The 21,478-nt window shown below is 33.4% G+C and overlaps 1 protein-coding gene across 5 annotated transcripts in view; it reads left to right on the forward strand.

Moving 5' to 3' along the window:
• Positions 1-20,698, forward strand: part of WDR76 (WD repeat domain 76) — a 40,044-nt gene extending 19,346 nt beyond the window's left edge. For all 5 annotated transcript variants that reach the window (XM_074289475.1, XM_074289477.1, XM_074289476.1 and 2 more), the window contains exons 6-13: positions 327-428; positions 532-572; positions 645-798; positions 7,136-7,294; positions 8,593-8,810; positions 14,834-14,986; positions 18,456-18,509; positions 20,157-20,698. In XM_074289475.1, coding sequence (XP_074145576.1) covers positions 327-428; positions 532-572; positions 645-798; positions 7,136-7,294; positions 8,593-8,810; positions 14,834-14,986; positions 18,456-18,509; positions 20,157-20,412 — 1,137 coding nt within the window. In that variant the 3' untranslated portion in view covers positions 20,413-20,698. The remainder of the gene's footprint in view (positions 1-326; positions 429-531; positions 573-644; positions 799-7,135; positions 7,295-8,592; positions 8,811-14,833; positions 14,987-18,455; positions 18,510-20,156) is intronic.
• Positions 20,699-21,478: the final 780 nt, after the last annotated feature.

A 21,478-nucleotide genomic window follows, 5' to 3' on the forward strand; every position in this document is an offset into this window, starting at 1 on the left:
AAAAAAAATTCTATTTAGTTTCACTAAATAACAATAACAACATTAAAAGCTTTAAATGCTTTGTAAGCACTTGATAAGTATTTGAGTTTGGTTTTTCAGATGCTTCTCAGAAGTTCATATAGGTTATATGATTAAGCACTTTTTACTCTTAGGAAGTAGCTTATATGTTCTATATTGCTATGGGTGAATTTGATTATTTTATGGAGCTTTCAATAAGATAAACTTCATCAAGATTATAGACTAAAGGTTTGTATAACAGTGAAGATTGTATAAAAGATTTTAAAGCCCCAAAGGAAAACCAGTTTCTTTTTTTTTTTTTCTGACAGACTCACTTACCTCCTGGTCCTTTGGAGATGATACCTGAAAATCAGAATGGTAAAAATGAAATATTTAAAGGGATTTTGCAGATGTGGATGAAAATAAGCCAGGTATCATTTTCAGAACTTTTAACCATGTGGTTTTTAGTATATTAAATAGGAAGTTTGAATAGATGCATTATCTTACTGCTCTAATTTCTCTCTATTATTGCAGCCAAGAAATATGAGTACTAAGAAGTTATCTAACATGAAAAGGTAAATTCAAACAATTTTATTTTTGCTTTAACTAGAAATATTTTGAAATTTTAAATGAATTTCTTTTTTCAGATACCAAGCAAATTTGACTGGCATGGTTATTAGTGAAGATACTATCTGCAAAGTTACTAAAAGCAGAATATGCTCTATGGCTATTCATCCATCAGAAACTAGGACATTGGTGGCAGCTGGGGACAAGCTTGGCCACGTTGGACTTTGGGATTTGGTAAACTATTGTCTATTTTATATTTGAAAATGAGAAAGTAGAATCCAGAAAAGAAAATGCCCTAGACCTACATGTTATAGATATGACAATTTGTAATTGAATCTTATGATTGCAAGTTGAATTATTCAGATTTCAAAGCTTAAATTCCTCTTGCCTACTCTTACTATTGTTTTGATACTTTGATGCAGTATATAGAACATTGAATTTGAGTTAGAGAACCTGGCTGAAAAACTAGCATGGCCATTTATTGCCTTTGTTATATTTGGCAAATCATTTCATCTCTTTAGGCCTCAGTGTTCCTCTAAAATGAAGGGATTGGACTAGATGTATTATAACATTTCTTCTGATTCTGAATCTCTGATCCTGTAACCTGGAACATCATCAGTATATTTATTAGATAGCAGCAATATTCAAAAAAATTTAAAGTTAATCTGAACATAGAAATTATAATATCTATAAACAAGTAGCTTTATTTTTCTCTGAATATTATGTAATGATATAATATAAATTATGTTCTGGAGTAATTTTTTTTTCTACTAAAGAAACATTTGTTATTATGTACTATGTGGCAGGTCCTGTTGTGCTAAGCTCTCTGCCTTCAGAGAGCTCACAATTTAATGAGAGAAACAACATGCAGATAACAGTACAAATTATCTACCTACCTACCTATCTGTTTATCTAATTGGAAATAATTACAGCAGGAAGGCACTAATATTAAGGAGCACTAGGAAAGACTTCTTGGAGAAGATGAAATTTTAGCCAAGACTGGAAGAAAAGCCAAGTAGTACATTTTCTTCTGTAAAGGGAAGAAAAAACAAGAAGTCATTTTCTTTTTCTCTGCCTTGGAATGAGGGTTCTGATCTCATTCTTCAAACTCTGCATCTGTAACTGCTTCCTGCACATTTTCAATTGGGTGACAATTTCATAGTTATATAAGACTAAAATTCATCATATTCTGCCTTTTCTGGTTTCATTGTTTTATTCTAGTTACGCTGGCTTGAAACCCTATGGTCAGACAGCCTTCTTTGTCTCAGGTCCTCTTATTTCCAATATTCAATCATTAAGTCTTTTTGATTCTTCTTTTAAAAGGGTCTGTTTGGTTCTTTTCTTAGTTCACTTTCTTTTGACTTCATGCCTGGAATATTGTAGCAGCCTCTAATCTATAGAGTCTTTTCTTTTTGTTGTTTTGTTTTTACTACTACTGTCTACCTGCTTCAGTTTATCTTCTACACAACTGCTAAAATAATCTTTGTGGAAGGTCTTACCATGTCCATTCCTGCCTGAGAATCTTTAGATGCTCCCCATCTTCTCCCCATCTGTCATCTCATCTTGGCATTGAAAGCCCTTCACAGTCTGACTCCAACCCTTACCAAGTTTATTGTTTCAGGGAAACTAGCTGCTTTTCTCTTCCCTCAATATTCTTCCTCTGAGCTGCTTTTGCACATTCTCTGTGCCTGAAACACTCTCCTTCCTGACCCTCACATCTTGGAATCTTACTTTTCTCCAAAGTGCTGTACTTGATGGTCCCTCCAACAGTTATCCCTTTCTATGGGAACTTGAAAGATCTCCCCCTAAATGTTGGGGCTTTTCTCCCTCATTAAATTATTCCATATTTATTAATTTACATATATGTTATATTATCATAATGTAATTTACCTTGAGGGTAGGGAGTATTCTTCATTTCATTCTGGTTTGTTTTCCACTTACCATACAGAGTTTTGTGTAGAGTAGTCAGTGCTTAAATGCTTGTTCAAGTGAATCCTTTTGCCAATAATCCCTTGATTTCTTTACATTTTCATTTTTTGCTTAAACAGCCATAATGATGCTTTCTTGCTCAGCTTTGTTGAAAGGAAATTTTTATTGATATCTTTAACATCACTCTCAGTATCTCTTCTCTCTTCTTCCCCTTCCAGCCACACACAGAAGGGGCACATAACAAAAAGTATTTTTTTAATTAAAACTTTTTATTTTTCAAAACATGCATAGATAATTCTGCAACATTAGTCTTTGCAAAACCTTGTGTTCCAGTTTTTCTCCCTCTTGTCTCACCCTTCCCCATCCTACCCCCTGATATCTTAAACATGGTAGAAACATATGTTGGATCTATTATGTGCATATATATTTATACAATTATGTTGATGTATAAAAAAAATCAAACCAGAAAATAAAATGATGAAAGAAATAAAATGCAAGCAAACAACAACAAAAAGAGTGAACCACACTCAGTTCCCACAGTTCTCTTTCTGGATGTAAATGGCTTTCTTCATCACAAGACCATTAAATAATATTTTTAAAGGGGGGAAAAAAGAGATACAATCAGTAGAAACAGATACATCGAAAAAGTCTGAAAATATATGCACTGAGCCCCCTGTGGATCTCCCATCTATGCAAAGGAATGAGGTTGATGTATCTTTTCCTATTTCTCTGAACTCACACTTAAAATGCATTCACCTTTATTTTGTGGTGGTTCTTTCCATTTGCATTATTGTAGTCTTTGGGTACATTGTTTTCTTGGCTTTGTTTACTTTGCTCTACATTAGATCAAGTAAATCTTTTCATGCTTTTATGTTCATTTATATCTTCTTTCTTATAGCACAGCAAAATTGTATTAGATTATTCTTCCCCTCCCTTCCTCCAAGGCAATTGCAATTAAGTGATTTGCCTAGGGTCACACAGCTAGGAAGTGTTATGTGTCTGAGCCTTACAATCCTGAGATGGAAGGACTATTATGGAGACAGAGGTTAAGCATCTTGTCCAGAGTCATCTGTCTGAGGTCAGGTTTGAACTTGGGTTTTCTTAATTTCAGGTTTATGGCATTTGTCCGCATAATATTAAAGTGAAAAGAATATCAACAAATATTTATTAATTGTATTCTCTAAATTGTGACATTGTATACAGACTTGAAACAAGCAAACTTCAGCAATCTAAAGTTCTTAAAAGTTTCACGATAAATATTTTCTGTTACAATTTACAATGACTTTTCATAATGGTGTCCCACTTTAGGGGATATCCTGATTATTTCTTCTTTTATCTTTAAAACAGAGCAAAAGATATGTAATATTTTATTCATTTTTTCTTTTCCTATTGTTGCCACTTCTGAATGACTCTGCCCTTTCCTCCCAATAGAACTTTATTATGAAGTACAATTAAGCAAGCACAATTGACCATATCTGGCAATGTATATCTCATTTGGTACTTATGGTCTTTTGGCTGTCTCTTGAGAGAAAGCATATTTTGCTCTTAGTCTTTTGAATCAATTGATTATGGCATTGATGAAAAGTCCTGATATCTTTAAATTCTTTTCTGCTTTCTATTGTTGTAATCATTATATAATTTGTTCTCTTGGTTTTAATTCATTCTGTAAAAGTTTCCTTGAGTTTCTTTATTTCTTTCAGTACAATAATGTTTCATTACATTATATGCCAAATTTTTTTTGACCATTTTCTAAAGGGTACCTACTTTGCTGCTAATTTATTCCCACCACAAAAATGCTTTATAGCTATGTCTATATATATGTATATACACATGCTCATATGGGAACTTTCCTTCCATTTTTGCCCTTCCTAAGATCTGTGCCTTAATGCTCTTATCACTAGGTTAAGGAATATATATTTAATGACTTTGTCAGTATAATTCCAAACTGTTTTTTTCAGGACACCTCTCCCCTAACCATGGATTAATGAATAAAATAGGAGGATACAAAATAAATCCACTGTAATTGCAAGTATATCTATATGCAGTAATAAAAAAAATGCATAAAATATCTAGGAATAAATCTACCAAGATAAGTTTGAGACATAAATACTTGAGTACAAAATACTCTTTATAGAGATAAATTAAAACCAAAGCAATTGAATTTATATGCATTACTAATGTGTGAAGTTTGCTAATATAATAAAAATGATAAAAATATCCAATTTAATTTATAGATTTAGTGCTCACTTTATGGAACTAGACAAAATAATAGCAGCATTCATTTGGAGGAATAAAAGAATTTGAATCTCAAGGAAAATAATGAAAAAATAGTAGAAATTAAGGATTAGTAGCCACTTTTCAGACTAAAACTAGGCAGTAATTAACCAAACTCTTTGGTAGTAGTTACAGAAACAGAAAATTAGATCAATAGAATTGATTGAATACCATGTAAGCTTTATTCAGTAATCTAAGATCATGATTGGGAAAAGAACTTTGCTATTCATATTCAACAAGAATTTCTGGGCAAATTAAAGAAGTTTTTAGGGAAGAAAATATTTAGTCCAGTACTGTATACCTCTATATGAATGGTTATGAAAGTATAAAAGGGTCACATCATTTGAAAATGGAGGAAAATAGATGGTAGTAACTTTCAGAAGTTAGGAGTATTCCTGATCTAACAAGGAATAGAAAAATCATAACTGAAATAGAAAATTAATTTTCTTTCATGAACAAAATGAGTACAGCTAGGATAACAAGGAAAATGATTAATTGGGGAATTGTTTTTGCATCAGATACTTCTGATAAAATTCTGATATCTAAACTATGTAATGAACTAGCATATATATATCAAGAGTCATTCTCCTAGTAGCTAGTCAAAAGACAGAAATGACTATACCTCAGAAGATGTAACTTATATTAGCACCTATCCCTAACAATAAGAAACAGGCAACTTAAAATAAATAAGATTTCATTTTCATGCCCAACAAATTGACGATGTTGACAAAAGTTGGAAATAGTTAACAATGGAAGAACTACAGGAAAAAAGGCACAATAACATAATGTTGGTGGAGCTATGAATTGCCCCACTGATTCTGAAAAACAATCTGGAATTAAGCAAAAAAAAAAAGTCACTAATATGTCTATTTTCTTTGACTACCTGTTTACTAAAAACACTACCTCTTGGTAGAAAGATATCTCAAGGAGATTAAGAAAAAGGGGGGGGGGGAGAAAGAGAGATAGACAGAAAAGAAGGGAGAGAAAGGAAGAGGGCATCTATATAAAGAACTAGGAAGAAAGTTGGGTGCTTGTAAGCTTGGAAATGGTTGGACAAATGATAAATCAATATATTGGAATATTATTGTGCTGTAAGAAACAATATGAAGAATTCAGAAAGATAAAAGATAAACTGACATAGATTAAAGTACTCAAAGTAGAGTAGATGAAGAGAATACAATACACAAGGACATTAATTTTGTAAGCAGAAGGAATGATAACATATAATTATAATGACTAAATTTGTCCCTGGAGAAAAAGGAAAATAAAGAGCTCCCCTTTTTGGTAAAGAGGTGAGGGACTGTAGGTGTGAAATGTTGCTTGCACATGGTTGATATGTTAGTTTTCCTGAACTGAGATTGGGTTTGTCCATTATCATGGAACACTTCCTTGTGTAGTAGTGAAGGCTAACATTCAGAAATACATTTAATATAAAAATAAAAGGCATCAGTAAAACTGTCTGCTTATAGTTCTTCCCAAAAGGACTATTATTAACATCTTTTGTTAGATGTGATCACTTTAAGTATTTGAAAGACCATAATGTGGAAAGGGTTAGACCTGCCCTTTTTTGGTCCTAGAAGACTAAAGTAGGAATATGTGGTAAAAGTTGTAGTGATCAATTTTGGGCCAACATAAGGAAAATGTACCTTGCAAATAGAGCTATACTGAAATAGTACAGGCTGTGTTAAGAGTTAGTAGAATGCTTCTGCTGAAACTAAATGACTATAATGAGGATATTGTAGTGGGAATATTATAGAGAAACAGATTTTGGCAGATGAATTTTAACTTTGAGATTGTGATTTTGTGAAATCTAAGTCTAGAAATTGATTTTATAGGAATTGATGACAGTAGTTATAAATGGAACAACTTAAGAACTAATCCATGGATTTGTTGGCTAGAGTAATATTAACAGATAAATTTTGACATTGCGTTTTCTTTATTGTATATTTTGGGAACAAAATTTTTGTTATTTTTGGATTTAAATATATTCAGTGAATGATTTCTCCAAAAGTTATATTAGCTTTTTGCCAAAGGGATATAGGGAGCAAAATAGAAATGGATCTGATTGGGCAGTATTTTACATCATCAATGAATTAGCTAGTAGACAATATCTTTTCTGATTGAATGAGAAATGAAAGATTATCTATTCTTATAAGTAAACTACTTTTATAAGGCCAGACATGGGTAAGGGGAAAATGTGTAAGCCTTTTAGTGTCATATTAGTTGGATTTAAAATTGATAAAAGTCTGTTTTAAGAATACCTTCAAATTTCTGTGTCTTAACTATTGTATAATAGAGGGAATCTTAATATAGTAAATATTGCTGATTTTCACTATTTTCCCTCCCTTAAAAAATATCTGTTTTTCAGACTCAGCAACCTAGAGAAGATGGGATTTTTACCTTTATTCTTCATAGTCAAACAGTTAGCTGTCTGAATTTTTCACCTGCCAATCCAGCCCATTTGCTGTCACTGAGCCATGATGGGACATTACGCTGTGGAGATTTTACTAGAGCTGTGTTTGAAGAGGTGAGTATCAATGTGATATCTTGCAGACCTCAAGTCATAGTTCAGCTGCTTTGTGGAATTATGTAAGTGGTCATTATGCCAGCCAAATTGTGAGAAAAATTACCATTTTGGCAGGTTTTTAAAATAAAAGATGTTGTCCTGTTGTGTGATTTTGTGACTACCTATTGTAAGGAAAGGAAAATTAACATTTTTTCATTTTTAACTCAGGCAAAAATATGGTGAGGATGAAGTTAGGCATGATATTGGGGTTTAATGAATTTTAACAAATAAAGGCACTTCCTAAATAGCAAAAATCTTTTGACTAGTTTACAGCAACACTTAAATTTTTTTTTTTTTTACATTCTCCCCATGTGAGATTAGGGACATCAGACACATCTACATGTGCTGCCTAGTATGCTTTTATTTTGGTGATGTTAAATATTGATTGTACATTTAAACTCTACCACACAATGGGCCTTTTTGCATTCTTAGGCTAGGCTTCTAAAGCTCAAGTTTTCTATAGTTTAGTCCTTGACTAGTTTTAGTTTAAGAAGACCACACTGAGGTCAAATATGTTTAAGAAAAGTTTAAGGACCTATATTTGATCTGGAACATTTTGCCTTGGGTATTTCTCTTCCTAGTAGCACTCTAAATAATTAAACAAGATCAGTGAAGGATCTACTTTTATCAAAAAATTTCTGAATAAACTGGAAGTGTACTCAGTGATTTGATTTATGTTCATTGAGCTATATGACCACTTGTGCAATGCCTAATCTCCTTTGAATACTCTTCCATTCTATCCTTTCCCACTACTGGCCTGCATATGCTCTGGAATGGATAGTCTCACAGGGGTTATAATCTAACTCAGGTGCCTGGTTCTATGCAGGAGAAATTTAGCCAGTAAAAGCTTATAATTGGTACAAGTATATGTAAATGTACACTTATAAATAAGTAAATATACATATTTTGTGGATATGCTCAAGAGCTTTTACTTGCTGCTAGATGCACAATCAAAAAGTTCGATGATCACTCACTGAATTAAAGAGCGAGGATCTTGTTCTAGTTTTTGGATTAAATTCTTTTTTTTCTTTTAGGCAAATCATGTAGTTATTAAATGGCCATTTTTCTTCCTCTTTATAAAAGAGTCCTAATTTATGGCCAACATGTCCTTTTTAGGGTATTAAAAATATCATTATTAAAATTATTTATACTATTACCAAATTTTTGTATCTAGTTTATTCATAGAATTTCTTGGAAGAAGGGCACTAGAGATAACAAACTATTTATTGCTATTAAGACAAGTGTTTTTATATTTTTAGGTGTATAGAAATGAAGAAAAGAATTTTTCATACTTTGACTTCTTGGCTGATGATGCATCCACTTTAATAGTAGGGCACTGGAATGCAAGTGTGGCTTTAGTGGATAGACGGACACCAGGAACTTCATATGAGCAATTTTTCCAATCTAATATGAGCTTAATAAGAACTCTTCAGGTTCACCCAATGAATAGACATTATTTCGTAGCTGCTGGAGCAAGGTAAGTTTTTCCCAATCATATTTATAAGTTAAACTTTTGATATAAGGTTTTCAGTTTAGTTGCCAAAGATATTTTATCAGGAAGGGAAATAATGAACCTTATTTGCCAAATAGCATATTTTTTTCTTTGTATGACTCATTGAAGTTGTATTATTCCTCTGGAATGCCTATTCCATAATTAGCAACTCCCTCTTTTTTTCTAAACCTCTTTTGTGCAGTTGCCATCTCCTCACACTAATAGAATTCTAGCTTCTTTTAGAAGACATTGAGTTCTTGGCTACCCTTTCCATTACTAGAGAGGCTCCTTATTCTGGAACCCCTTGAAAATTGGTCCAAGAAAAGTAGTAGATATATTCTTTATTATTCACTTCCACTTTCAGATTTTTTTTTTTTTTTTTTTAAACTGAGGCAGTTAGGGTTAAGTGACTTGCCCAGGGTCACATAGCTAGGAAGTGTCAAGTGTCTGAGATCACATATGAACTCAGGGCCTCCTGACTTCAGGGCTGCTGCTCTATTCATTGTACCACCTAGCTGCCCCACACTTTCAGATTCTTTATTGTCATCACTCAGCAACTTTTCTTTCTTTAGGGTTCACTCTCCATCTCTGTCTTCCTGATTAAACCTTGCTGCAGTCTTCTATTGACTTTCAGCTTACTCTCATTCCTTTCTCAATGTAAGTAAGAACTTCTTAAGAACTTACTGTTTGCCAGGCACTGTGCTAAACACTGGAGATACAAAAAAGAAGATAGTCCTTGCCCTCCAAATCATGATCTGTAACCTTAAATGTCTCAGGGTTCTCTCCATATTATTTTTCATGGTGGGCTCTTATCTCTCATGGATTTAATTATTATCTATGCTGATGATTCTAAAATCTACTTGTCCTACCTTTAGGTCATCAATCCTCAATTTTATATCTCCATTTGCCTTTCAGACTGATATCTCGTATGAAATGTCCAGTAGACACCATAAATTCAACATGTCCAAAATGAAACTTATCTTTTCCCCTAAGCCCTTCCTAATTTCTATTTTCCTTATTATTAAGGGCACAATGTCCTCTCAATCCCTCAAGTTTACAATCTAGAAATCACCCTGTATCCTTTACTCTTTCTTACTTTCCCATATCTAGTCTGTTGTCAAGACCTATTGATTTCACTTTTGTTACATCCAAATGTACTGTTTCCACTCTGACATTGCCCCCATTATATTGCAGACCCTCATCACTAGATTTATAAAGGACCTTGAACTTTAAATATAGTTTTATATTTGATCCTGGAACAGATAATTTATTGACTATGAGAGGTAAGCCCTACTTTTTTAGGAATATTGCTTAGGTGATTAAGTGGAAGAGGCTCACCTTGTGACTAGAGAAAAAGTAATGGTTCCAAAATATTTTGTGGAGATAGACTCAAGATTTAGGGACTAAACTGGATGGCAGCCCAGGCGGCACAGTGGATAGAGCATTGAGCTTGGAATCAAGACTCATTTTTTTAGTAGTTCAAATCTGCTTCAGATACTAGCTGTGTGACCTTGGGCAAGTCATTTAATTCAGTTTGCCCCATTTTAAAAATGGGTTGGAGAAAGAAATGAAAAACCCTGTCACTCTCTTTGCCAAGAAAACCCCAATGGGATCATGAAAAATGATGACTAAAAATGATTGAACAACAATTGATTATAATATGAGGGGTGCAAAAGAGGGAGGAGATTCCAGAATGATCCTGAGGTTGCCAACTTAAGTAGCTAGAAGAATAGTGGTACCCATAATAGAAATGAGGAAATTAGGAAATGGGGGGAGGGTTTTGCAGGAAAGATAAGGTGGTTGGGCTAGATGCCTTTTAAGATCTCTGACCATGCTAAGTTTCTTTTTGTTTTCTTTTCTTTCTTTCTTTCTTTTTTTTTTTTTAAATTAATTTTATAATTATAAAATTTTTTTTTGACAGTACATATGCATGAGTAATTTTTTTTTTTATAACATTATTCCTTGTATTAATTTTTCCAAATTTTCCCCTCCCTCCCTCTACTCCTTCCCCTAGAGAACAGGCAATCCCATATATATTAAATGTGTTACAGTATAACCTAGGTACAATATATGTGTGTAAATCTAATTTTCTTGTTGCACCTTAAGAATTGGATTCTGAAGATATAAGTAACCTGGGTAGAAAGACAGTAGTCATGCTAAGTTTCTAGTCAATTTTCTTCAATGAGCATTTTGTACATATGAATCCTTTTCCCTTTTTTGTGATTTCTTTGGGATATAAATCTAATAGTAATATTGCTGGATCAAAGCTTCTGTACAATTTTACAGTCTTTTGGTCAAAGTTCCAAATTGTTTTCTAGAATGGTTAGATCAGTTCACAACTCCAACAGTGCATTAGTGTCCCAATTTTTCCATATGTCTTCCAATATTCATCATTTTCTTTTTCTATCTATCTAGCCAGTCTGATAGGTATGATTAATTTGCATTTCTCTACTCAGTAGTATTTAGAGCATTTTTTCATATGAGTATAGATAGCTTTGAAAACGGTTTCTGTTCTTTGATAATTTGTCAATTGGGGAATGACTTGTGTTCTTATAAATTTAACTTGGTTCTCTATATATTTAAGAAAAGAGACCTTTATCAGAGAAACTAGATGTAAAATTTTCCAACATAATTTTCTGCTTTCCCTCTAATTTTGATTACATTGGTTTTCTTTATGCAAAATCTTTAAAATTCAACCTGATTAAAATTATCCATTTTACATTTGATAATGCTCTGAGTCTTGTTTGGTCATAAATTCTTCCTTATTCATAGAGTTGACAGGTAAAATATTTCATGCACCCCCTAATTTGCTTGTCATCCTTTACATCTAAATTACGTGTTCATTTTGACCTTATATTGGTATATGTTGTGATTTGTTAGTCTATACCTTGTTTCTGCCAAAGTACTTTCCAGTTTTTTTAGCAGTTTTTGTCAAGTAGGAGTCCTTCACTATCACATAGTTTTACGATCTATTTCCTCCTGTAACTCACTTAACTTTTTCTTTAAGCATATAGGTGTTGTACCATTTAATACATATGATGTTGATATTATTTCATTATCTGTAGTACCATTTAGCAATATGTAGTTTCCCTGCTTAGCTCTTTTAATTAGGTCTGTTTTTGTTGTCTGAGATCATGATTGCTACCTCTTTTCTTCCTTAAGGTAAAGCTTTAGCCTTTTAGCTTTACTCTTTATGTATCTCTCTACTTTAAACATGTTTCTTATGATTAAAATATTATCAGATTCTGGTTTTTAATCCACTCTGCTATCCATTATACATTTTATGAGTTCATCCTATTCATATTCATAATTTTGATTACTGGGTATTTCCCTTTATCCTGTTTTTTCCCATTCATCCATCCATCCTCCCTCCCTCCCCCTCTCCCTCTCTCCCTCCTCAAAGGTATTTTGCTTCTGTCTGCTGCTTCCTCCAATTCACTGTCCCTATTAGTCTCCATTACACCCTTCTTTCCCTTTTGTTTTTTCCCTGTCTCCTACTTTACTGTAGGGCAAAATAGGACAATACACAACTGAATGTGTACATTATTCCTTCTTTGAGACTATTCTGTTGAGAGTATGGTTCAAACTGCCTGCCACCCCCACCTCCCTAATCTTTTTTTCTGTTCAAACTCTTCTTTTTATACCTCTTTTATATGAGTTAATTTATCCCATTCAACTTCTTCCTTCCCTCTTCTAGTGTATCCCTTTTTCTCACTTCTTATTTTTAAAAATTTTTCTGATTATATCAACATACTCCCATGCCCTGTGTTTGTTCATTTGTTCTATCTGCCCTAATAATGATAAGATTGTTGGGTTTTTGTTTTTGTTTTTGTTTTTTTTTTTGGCCAAGGCAATTGGGATTACGTGACTTGCCCAAGGTCCCACATCCAGGAAGTGTTAAGTGTTTGAGGTCAAATTTGAACTTAGGTTCCCCTGACTTCAGGGCTGGTGCCCTATCTACTACACTTAATTAGTTGTCCCATAATGATAATAGTTCTTAGGAGTTATAATATTTTCTCCTATTAGAATGTAAGAATTTAATATTACCAAGTCCATTATGATTTCTTTCTTTTTTTATGCATCTTTTGAGTCTTGTATTTGAAAGTCAAGATTTTTATTCAGCATTTTCATTAGGAATGCTTTCTTGAAAGTTTTCTATTTTCATTAGATATCCATTTTTTTCCCCCGATGGATTATACTGAGTTTTGTTGAATAGGTTATTCTTGGTTGTAATCCTAGTTCCTTTGTTCACCAGAATATCACATTCTAAACCCTCTGATCCTGATGTAGAAGCTACTAAATCTTATGTGATCCTGATTGTGTCTCTACAACATTTAAATTGTTGTTTTTCTGACTGCAATATTTTTCCCTTGATCTGTGAACTCTGGGATTTTGCTGTAGTATTCCTGGAAATTTTCATTTTGGGATCTCTTTCAGGAGGTGATGGGTGAATATTTTACCTTCTGCTTCTAGGGTATCAGGACAGTTTTCTTTGATAATTTCTTGAAAGATGATGTCTAGGTTCTTTTTTTGTGTTTGTTTTTGTTATTGTTTTGTTCATAGCTTTCAGGTAGTTCAGTAATTAATCAGATTATCTCTGATCAGTTTTCCAAATCATTTGTTTTTCCACCAGAGATTTTACATTTTCTTATTTTTTTTCATTCCTTTGACTGTGTTTGATTGTTTCTTGATGTCTTATAGACTCAATAGTTTCCTCTTGTCCAATTCTGATTTTTAAGGAATTCTTTTCTTTTCTTTTCTTTTTTTTTTTTAACAGTTATAAAAATTTTATTTTGAATTCAGTAGTATTTTATTTAGGAATTAATTTCTTTAGTGAACTTTTGTACTCCCTTTTCCACTTGTCCAGTTCTGCTTTGTAAGGCATTCTCTTTGGTGGACTTTTGTGCCTCTTTTACCAAACTATTGATTCTTTTTTTCATGATTTTCTTGTATCATTTTTTATTTTTCAAAATTTTCCTCACCTTTTTTATTTGATTTTTAAAAGTTTTTTTTGAACTCTTCCAGAAATTCTTTTTTTGGGGGGGAGGGGGAGGAAGGAAAGGACTGTGACTGAGTCACATTTTTCTCTTAGTCTTTACATGTAGCTTTTTAAAATTTCATTGTTTTCTTCTGGGTTTATATCTTGCTTTCCCTGTCACTGTAGTAATTTTCTATGGTCTTATTCTTTTATTATTTTTATTCTTTTATTATTATTATTTGCTCATTTTTTTCCTGGCCCCTTCCTTCCTTTCCTTCCTTTCCTTCCTTCCTTTCCTTCCTTTCCTTCCCTAATGCACTGTCTTGTACATGTAGTAGATTCTTAATATGTTTATTGCATTTTAGTAATTTTTTCCCCTTGGCATATTTAGTTTTTTAGGGAAAATAATTATAAATTCTAGAAAAATAATCATTTTTTCATCTTTAATTTATCCCTTGTTTGAATATTAGTCATTGGAAAGGAACATTCTCTTCTCACCTCTTTTCAGAATGGCGAGGCTCCTTAGGCTCAGGTACCACTGTCACTTGAGGTCCATTCTCATCTCCTACTGTGTTGTTCATGTTCTTTGTCTTTTGTAAATTACTTTGATGAGGGGAAATAACAAATAAAAGGGAGGTGAAGCAGGGGGAGATCATTGTAGCAAAGACCATAGAGTCAGAAGCACATTTGGAAGGGGAGTGAAAAATGGACTTTATCCACAAAATGGAAGTCCTCTAAGTAATTCTTTGCTTGTCTTATTTTTCCTCTCATTTCCACCATTGTCTGCAAATATAACACTAAAGGTTAAAAGGTTTTATATCAAGTTTTTTTCCCCACACAGATATTCATTGTATACTTAACTTTGTTCTTAGCACTATATTGGGTTTTATGAACAGTTGCTTATATCATATGTATTGGCTTTTAAATAAATATGTATATATAATATATAGTATATATAAAAACTTATATTTTTTTCTTTATTGGTTCTCATTTATTGATTTAAAAAACATCTAAATTATATATGTTATAGGAATGTTCATATTTATGATTTGCGGCACCTCAAATCGAAAGAAATGAAACCTTTGATCTCTATCACTGAACACATGAAGAGCCTTGCTTCTGCATATTTCTCACCTTTTACTGGTAACAGAGTAGTGACTACCTGTGCTGATGATAATTTGAGGTAAATTGGGGAGGCATTTTTGCCTATTCTATATACTTATTGTATAACAAGATGTTCTAAAGATGTTGGTACTATGATACCAAACTAGAAGTATTAATGATCCAAACTTTGGGGCATTATTTGAGCTATTGGTCTGTGACTAACTGCTCCAAGGAGGATACTATGTACTTGAGCTAGACTAGACATCTGAGACCTGGGGAAGGAGAGATTAAATATGAGCCTTTATCCAATAGATTGGTTGTTTTGAAGAGATTCTATTTACTATTTTTCATATAATGAACGCTATTCAATGCAGATAGTTGGGAAGGACAGTTATTTTAGTATTGAAAGATTCATTTAGTGGAGATACTAAGTGGAATTGTGAAGAGAGAGCTAGATCTCGAATCAGGAAGACCTGAGTACAAATTCTGCCTCAGATTTTTAGTTATTCTATGCAAATCACTTCATCATTCTCAGTTTCCTCATAACTTCTCAGAGTTGTGAGAATAAAATGAAATACTGTTTATAAAGCTCTATATAACCATCATCAACATTGTTATTTTTATGTTTACTACTACTTTAGGGATGAAATAGGGTTTGTTTTTGTCAGTGAGGTTCTAGAATCAATCCACCCCCATCCCACTTACCTCATTTAGAGTCTCAAACCCATAACTTAGAGCAGCAGTGGGGAACCTTTTTTTTCCCCTACCAAGGGTCAATTGGATATTTATAGCGTCATTCATGGACACAAAATTGCCAACTTATAGCACTCAAAACAAGTGGGAGGTGGTTGTAGACACATTTCTTTAGATTTTTGTAGATATAGCTTTCATTTCCTCTTCATTTGCAGTCATCTTAGCAAATGATTTTGTGGGCCTTCCCTGGCCTGTGGACCCAGATATTTCTCACCTGTGACTTAGAGGCAAGAAGAAGTGGATAAATCTGAGCTCAACTTTGATTCTCTTTTATAGCCACTTCCTATAAATATATTTTTTGAAACATTAATATGATATTGGGGGAAAAAAGACCTGAAAAAAAAGAACAATTGTTTTTAGGCCACCTGTAAATATTAAATTATTTAATATCTAAATTTGAAATCTGTGACCAATAAAGTAGGTGGCAAAGTGGATAGATAAAGTGCTGTGTCTGGAGTCAGGAAGATTCCTCTTACAGAGTTCAAATTGACCTCAAACACTTACTAGTTGTGTAATCCTGGGCAAGTCATTTCATCCTGTTTGCCTCCATTTCCTTATCTGTAAAATGAACTGGAGAAAGAAATGGCAAACCATTCCAGTATCTTAGCCAACAAAACTCCAAATAGGGTCACAACTAAAAAAAACAAGTGGCAGGTGTATTTGGTAAGCATATATTTTCCTGTTTCCTGCCTCATTTGACGTATTCAGTACTAATCACCATAAAGTCATTAGCAAGGATATTTTTGGTACATCTTTTAGGGAATCTTGCATAATTCTGACATGGCTAGAAGATGCTTTGTTAGAGAAGAGCAGTTGTGTGGCTTGGACCCCAGGAGCAGAGTAGAGTCTTGTTTCCAGCTTCTGGTCTAAAGTCTATAGAAGAATAATCTGGATAGGAATCTCAGACCAAAGGGGAGCTTACGGTTTTATCACTTTGAATAAATAAGAGTTTTCCAGCCAATGATAGGGGCTAGACTTTGCAGCAGTATTCAGAAACTTCAAATGGGGCAAAACCAAAAGGCATGTTGCTCAGATTCATATCAGAAACTTGGGGAGCTCAGACAAGAAAGGCAGCAATTGGATTTTGCCTTACATTAGACCACTTTGGAAGCACTGAAAGCTTGCAGGTCTCCATTCTGAGTTATTCCTGAGACAACATCTTATACACTAAGAAAATAGCAATAGGACCATTCCAGACTTTCCCTTCTCAATTGCGCAGACCCTAGCCCTAAGTTAAAGTCCAAAGTCAAGAAGTCAGAAAGAAGACTAAGCAAATAACAACAAAACAACAAATTGAATGGCTAGGCTAAAAAAATAACGAAGTGATAAGAATGTTCAAGACACAAACCCAGAATATCTGCAAGCAAAATCTCTTAAACATAACTTAGGTACAAGTTAATTAGAATTTCTTAAGAGATGAAATAGGAGTTAAAATTTTTATAAATAAAATGACTTTTAAGAAAAACAATTAGAAAAGAAATGAAAGTCATGGGAAAAGGCAAGGGAATCAACAGCTTGGCAAGCATAAAACTGCCCAGTTTCTTGTAAATTTAAATGGATCAAATAGTTTTAAGCAACATTAGAGATGTACAAAAAACGTTAGCTCTTTTTGAGGTGCAAAGAAAGGGAAACTGAGAGAGTAGATATCAATTGAGAAATGGCTGAACGAGTTAGGGCAGGGATTCTCAAACTACGGCCAGTGGGCCAGATGCAGCCTCCTGAGGACTTTTATGCGACCTTCCAGATTAAAGCAAATGGGTTGAGGGGCGGACACAGTGTGAGTTTTTGTTTTTACTATAATCTGGCCCTCCAACAGTCTGAGGGACAGTGAATTGGCACCCTATTTAAGTTTGAGGACCACTGAGTTAGGGTATGTCTTAATGTAAGTATGACAATATGAAAAGCTGATTTATGCTATATTATTTCAATCTATCTTAATTAAAAAAAAACATTTTGAGGAGCACTATGTACAAGTATATATTGTTTGGATTTTGTTTGTTTTAATTGTATTTCTTTAAAATGTTACTCATATGATACTATTCCATGGTCATTGGTGCCTGTCAGTATAGTACCTATTGAGCTGGCCTCAAAGTCAGAAAGAATTGAGAACTTGCATCTAATACCCTAGTATGTGACCATGGCCATTATTTGGTGTCCCAGGCAACTATGTAATGTTAAAGCTGAATTGCTTGCTGTTCATCGGTGAAGGGAGTTTCTATACCAGGGAATACCTCATATAGGTAGGTCTAGATCAGTGGTCAGCAAACTACCACACTCAGAACAAAGTATTTTTGTATCCTGGGAACTAAGAATGATTTTTAATATTTTTAATTTCACTTAAAACAAATCTTAGCTTTTTACTTCTGTAGTTTACAGAAACCTGGTTTAGAAGAAAAACAAACTAAGTTTCTTGGCTGAAGCAAATATAAAAATGCTAATACACTGGTGTGTTAAAAAACATGTAATATGGTCCATCTACTTAGGTTTTTTTTTTTTTTTTTATTCAAATTATATTCAGTCATTTGCTAAGTATTTATATTATTATTATGTTTCTTTTTCCTATTTCTAAGACCTGGGGTGGAGAATCTAGTTAGAGGTTTTTATCAATTCCATTTCTTAGCTTGTTTATATGTAAAATGGGGAGAACTGCCTGTCATGGGATTGTGAGACAGGTAAATGCTACCTAATGTGTAATCTATAAATTTTATCTAAAATGCTATATACTTGTTTTAATACATCTAGAGATAAATTGTATGGAACATTGGTTGGTTGATTTGTTTATTTTTAAATCACAGAGTCTTTGACACTAGCTGTATGTCTTCCAAGATTCCTTTGCTGACCAGAGTCAGGTAGGTTATAGTATGCCAGTAATGAATGCCATTGCAGAATTGCTAGAATATACACATTACTATTTGATTATTCAAGTTGTAAGACATTGTCATATAATTATTAACTTAGTGTCTTTTGGTATGCTATAGGCCAAGCCTTCTTAAAACTTTTTCCATTCATGACCTCTTTTCACCCAAAAATTTTTTTAAATGACCTCAGGTATATAAGTATATAAGGGAGGTATATAAATTAAACATATGAAGAAATTTAATTTAAAACAATTCTTTGGTATACATATAATTTTATTATTTATTAAAGTGAAAGCAAATTTGCATTCTAATGAGGTATATGTGCTTGTTTGTTTTTACATAAAGAATTAAATCTCAGTGGAATATTTAATGCCATTGCCAAATTGTTTGCAATCCTCACAATCAGTTATTCAATCCATATAGGATCATGATCCACCCAGTATAAGAAGTTTTGCTATAGGCTATTTATATATGGTCCTTGCTTTCTGATTCCCTCCCTTAAATTGTAGTCTGTTTTATGCTTCTAAAAATTTGTTTGTTCATGTATTGTTCTGTTCCTCTCGCTCAACAAAATGTGACTTTTTTTTAGTGCAAAGGCTATTTTGATTGTTTTATGTTTCTATCCTGTTCCCTAGGACTGTAATTTGCATGTGTGGTTTTTGATTATTTATGTAGTCAACGGTGTTTCTTGCTAAGTAAAGGGGGTGGGCTTGAAGTCAGGAAGACCCAGATTCAGATCCTGCTTCTGATGCTTTACTAGTTAGGGAACTATAGATAAGTCAGATACTTAATCATTCAGTGTCCCAGGCAGTTCTCTGTACTACAAATTAACAGACAAATTGCCTTGGACTTGCATTACTGGAGGGAAAAAAAGATAAGTAAAATTCAGAGACATATTAGGCGGAAAGTTTGAAAGGGGAAACTTTCTCTGTTTCCCTCTTTAAATTGCATTAAATTGTTGAACAAGCACTTTTATATGCTTATCACCATGTGCCTTTTCCTTTTTCCTAAGATTTACTGTGTGTGGATATTCTGAGGTTATGTATTTTCATTGCTTATTGAATAGTCATCTTAAGTCTTCTTGGTTCATATTTTTTAAAAGGGTATTTATAAAGGACCTTGGTGTGGAATAAGAAAATGCCACATTTCTTTACACTACTCCCCAAATATTTCAAATTTATCTATCTATCTTGCTGAGGCACTTGGGGTTAAGTAACTTGCCCAAGGTCACATAGCCAGGAAGTATTAAGAGTCTGAGCCAGATTTGAACTCGGGTCCTCCTGACTTCAGGGATGGCGCTCTATATCCACTAAAAATATTTCAATTTTAAAGTCATATCATGTATAGAAATGCTACAGGATACAAACACTAAGCATTAAATTGACCTGAACATCTGATTAAGGTTGTCTTGAACCACCATTACAGAGAGCTCTTACTCTATGAGCCGAAGTAAATTAAGATGCTCAGAAGAGGCAGATAGATATTCATGAAAGAAATGTGGCATTTGTTCCTATATGAGGACAACACAAGTCAGTGAGTGTAATGAGAAATATAACAGAGGATAACTCTTTGGTGGATTCTTTTCATTTTATTATTTGATATACTTATCTCCTTTGAAAAATTCTGTTTTCTGACTAGGCATAATAACAACACAGGACGGTGGTTGAGCAGGTTCAGAGCTATCTGGGATCCAAAGCAAGAAGACTGCTTTATTGTAGGCAGTATGGCTCGTCCAAGAAGCATAGATGTGTTCCATGAGAGTGGAGAACTGGTACACTCTTTTATTGATGAAGAGTGTCTTGCCTCTGTTTGTTCCATCAATGTCATGCACCCAACTCAGAATATCTTGGCTGGGGGGAATTCTAGTGGAAGAATTCATGTTTTTAAGGGTTAAAAAAACCCAAAAAACTTGCCAAGGTTTGGCTTTGACTAGAGTTGATTTATTCAGTTTAGGTGGTACTTAAGAACATTGATTTCTAGTCTTATAACACAGTTTTATAAATATGATAATGCCAAAATGAGCAGTATGCACTTTTCATTTTTGGGGAGAAGCAATAGAAATCTGGAGGTTTTTTTTTTTCTCTAAAAGTTGGGGGTTGATTTGTGTGCATTTATATAGACATGTTTTTGAAGTACTTAAATGTTTTGAAAGTTACTGTATTAAAGTTTTTGTGACTCAATACTTAAGTCGATCTGCTTTTATTTCCATATTTGTTTCTAGATTGATGCTGGAAGGGACCTTGAAAAATCATCTATCCTCTAATTAGAATTATTCTAGTGGTGGAATTACATGTCATTCCAGATGTTTGATAGTCTGATACTCTGTCCTTTAATTTTTATTTGATTACTTCCAAGGGTGATTGAGCAACCTTTTAAAAGAACCACTCTGAATCTGGGTGGATTGGGAGTTCTTTCAGATTAAGTACCTCTTTGGCTCTTTGTTTATTCATGCTATTTAAAACTTTTTTAAAAAGTGATAATCTTGTATTTTTACATCACTTACATTTCCTGTTTAACTCTCCCTTTTCCTACAAAGAGCCTTCTCCTTACAAGTCTTAAAAAAAAAAGACCCACAGAAAAAGTCTTGACAGATACAGAGTACCATCTCCTCCAAAACAAAGGTGGGGGAAGATTTCTGGTATTTATTTTTGTTGGGATTTTTCTTTTTAGAACCTGTTTGAGCATAAGTGAGGCTGCATAGCTGTTGATCCAGATTCCTTTCTGGTGGCTAATTGGTATCCAATCTTTCTTACTGTAGGATTTATAGTTTTATACAATTAAATCTCCTTCCTGTTTTTGCTGTTTTACTTGATATTTGAGTGTTTGTCTTTTTCATTCATCGGTGTTCTAGTCTTGTCTATAGTAACATTTAAAAATACCTTTCTAAGAACCCATTGAAATCAAGTTAAGAATAGTTTGACACTCCTGGGTTTCATGGGTAACATCAGAGCCTTATTATC

The sequence above is a fragment of the Sminthopsis crassicaudata genome, chromosome 2, assembly GCF_048593235.1.
Source record: "Sminthopsis crassicaudata isolate SCR6 chromosome 2, ASM4859323v1, whole genome shotgun sequence".
NCBI classification, from domain to species: Eukaryota; Metazoa; Chordata; class Mammalia; order Dasyuromorphia; family Dasyuridae; genus Sminthopsis; species Sminthopsis crassicaudata.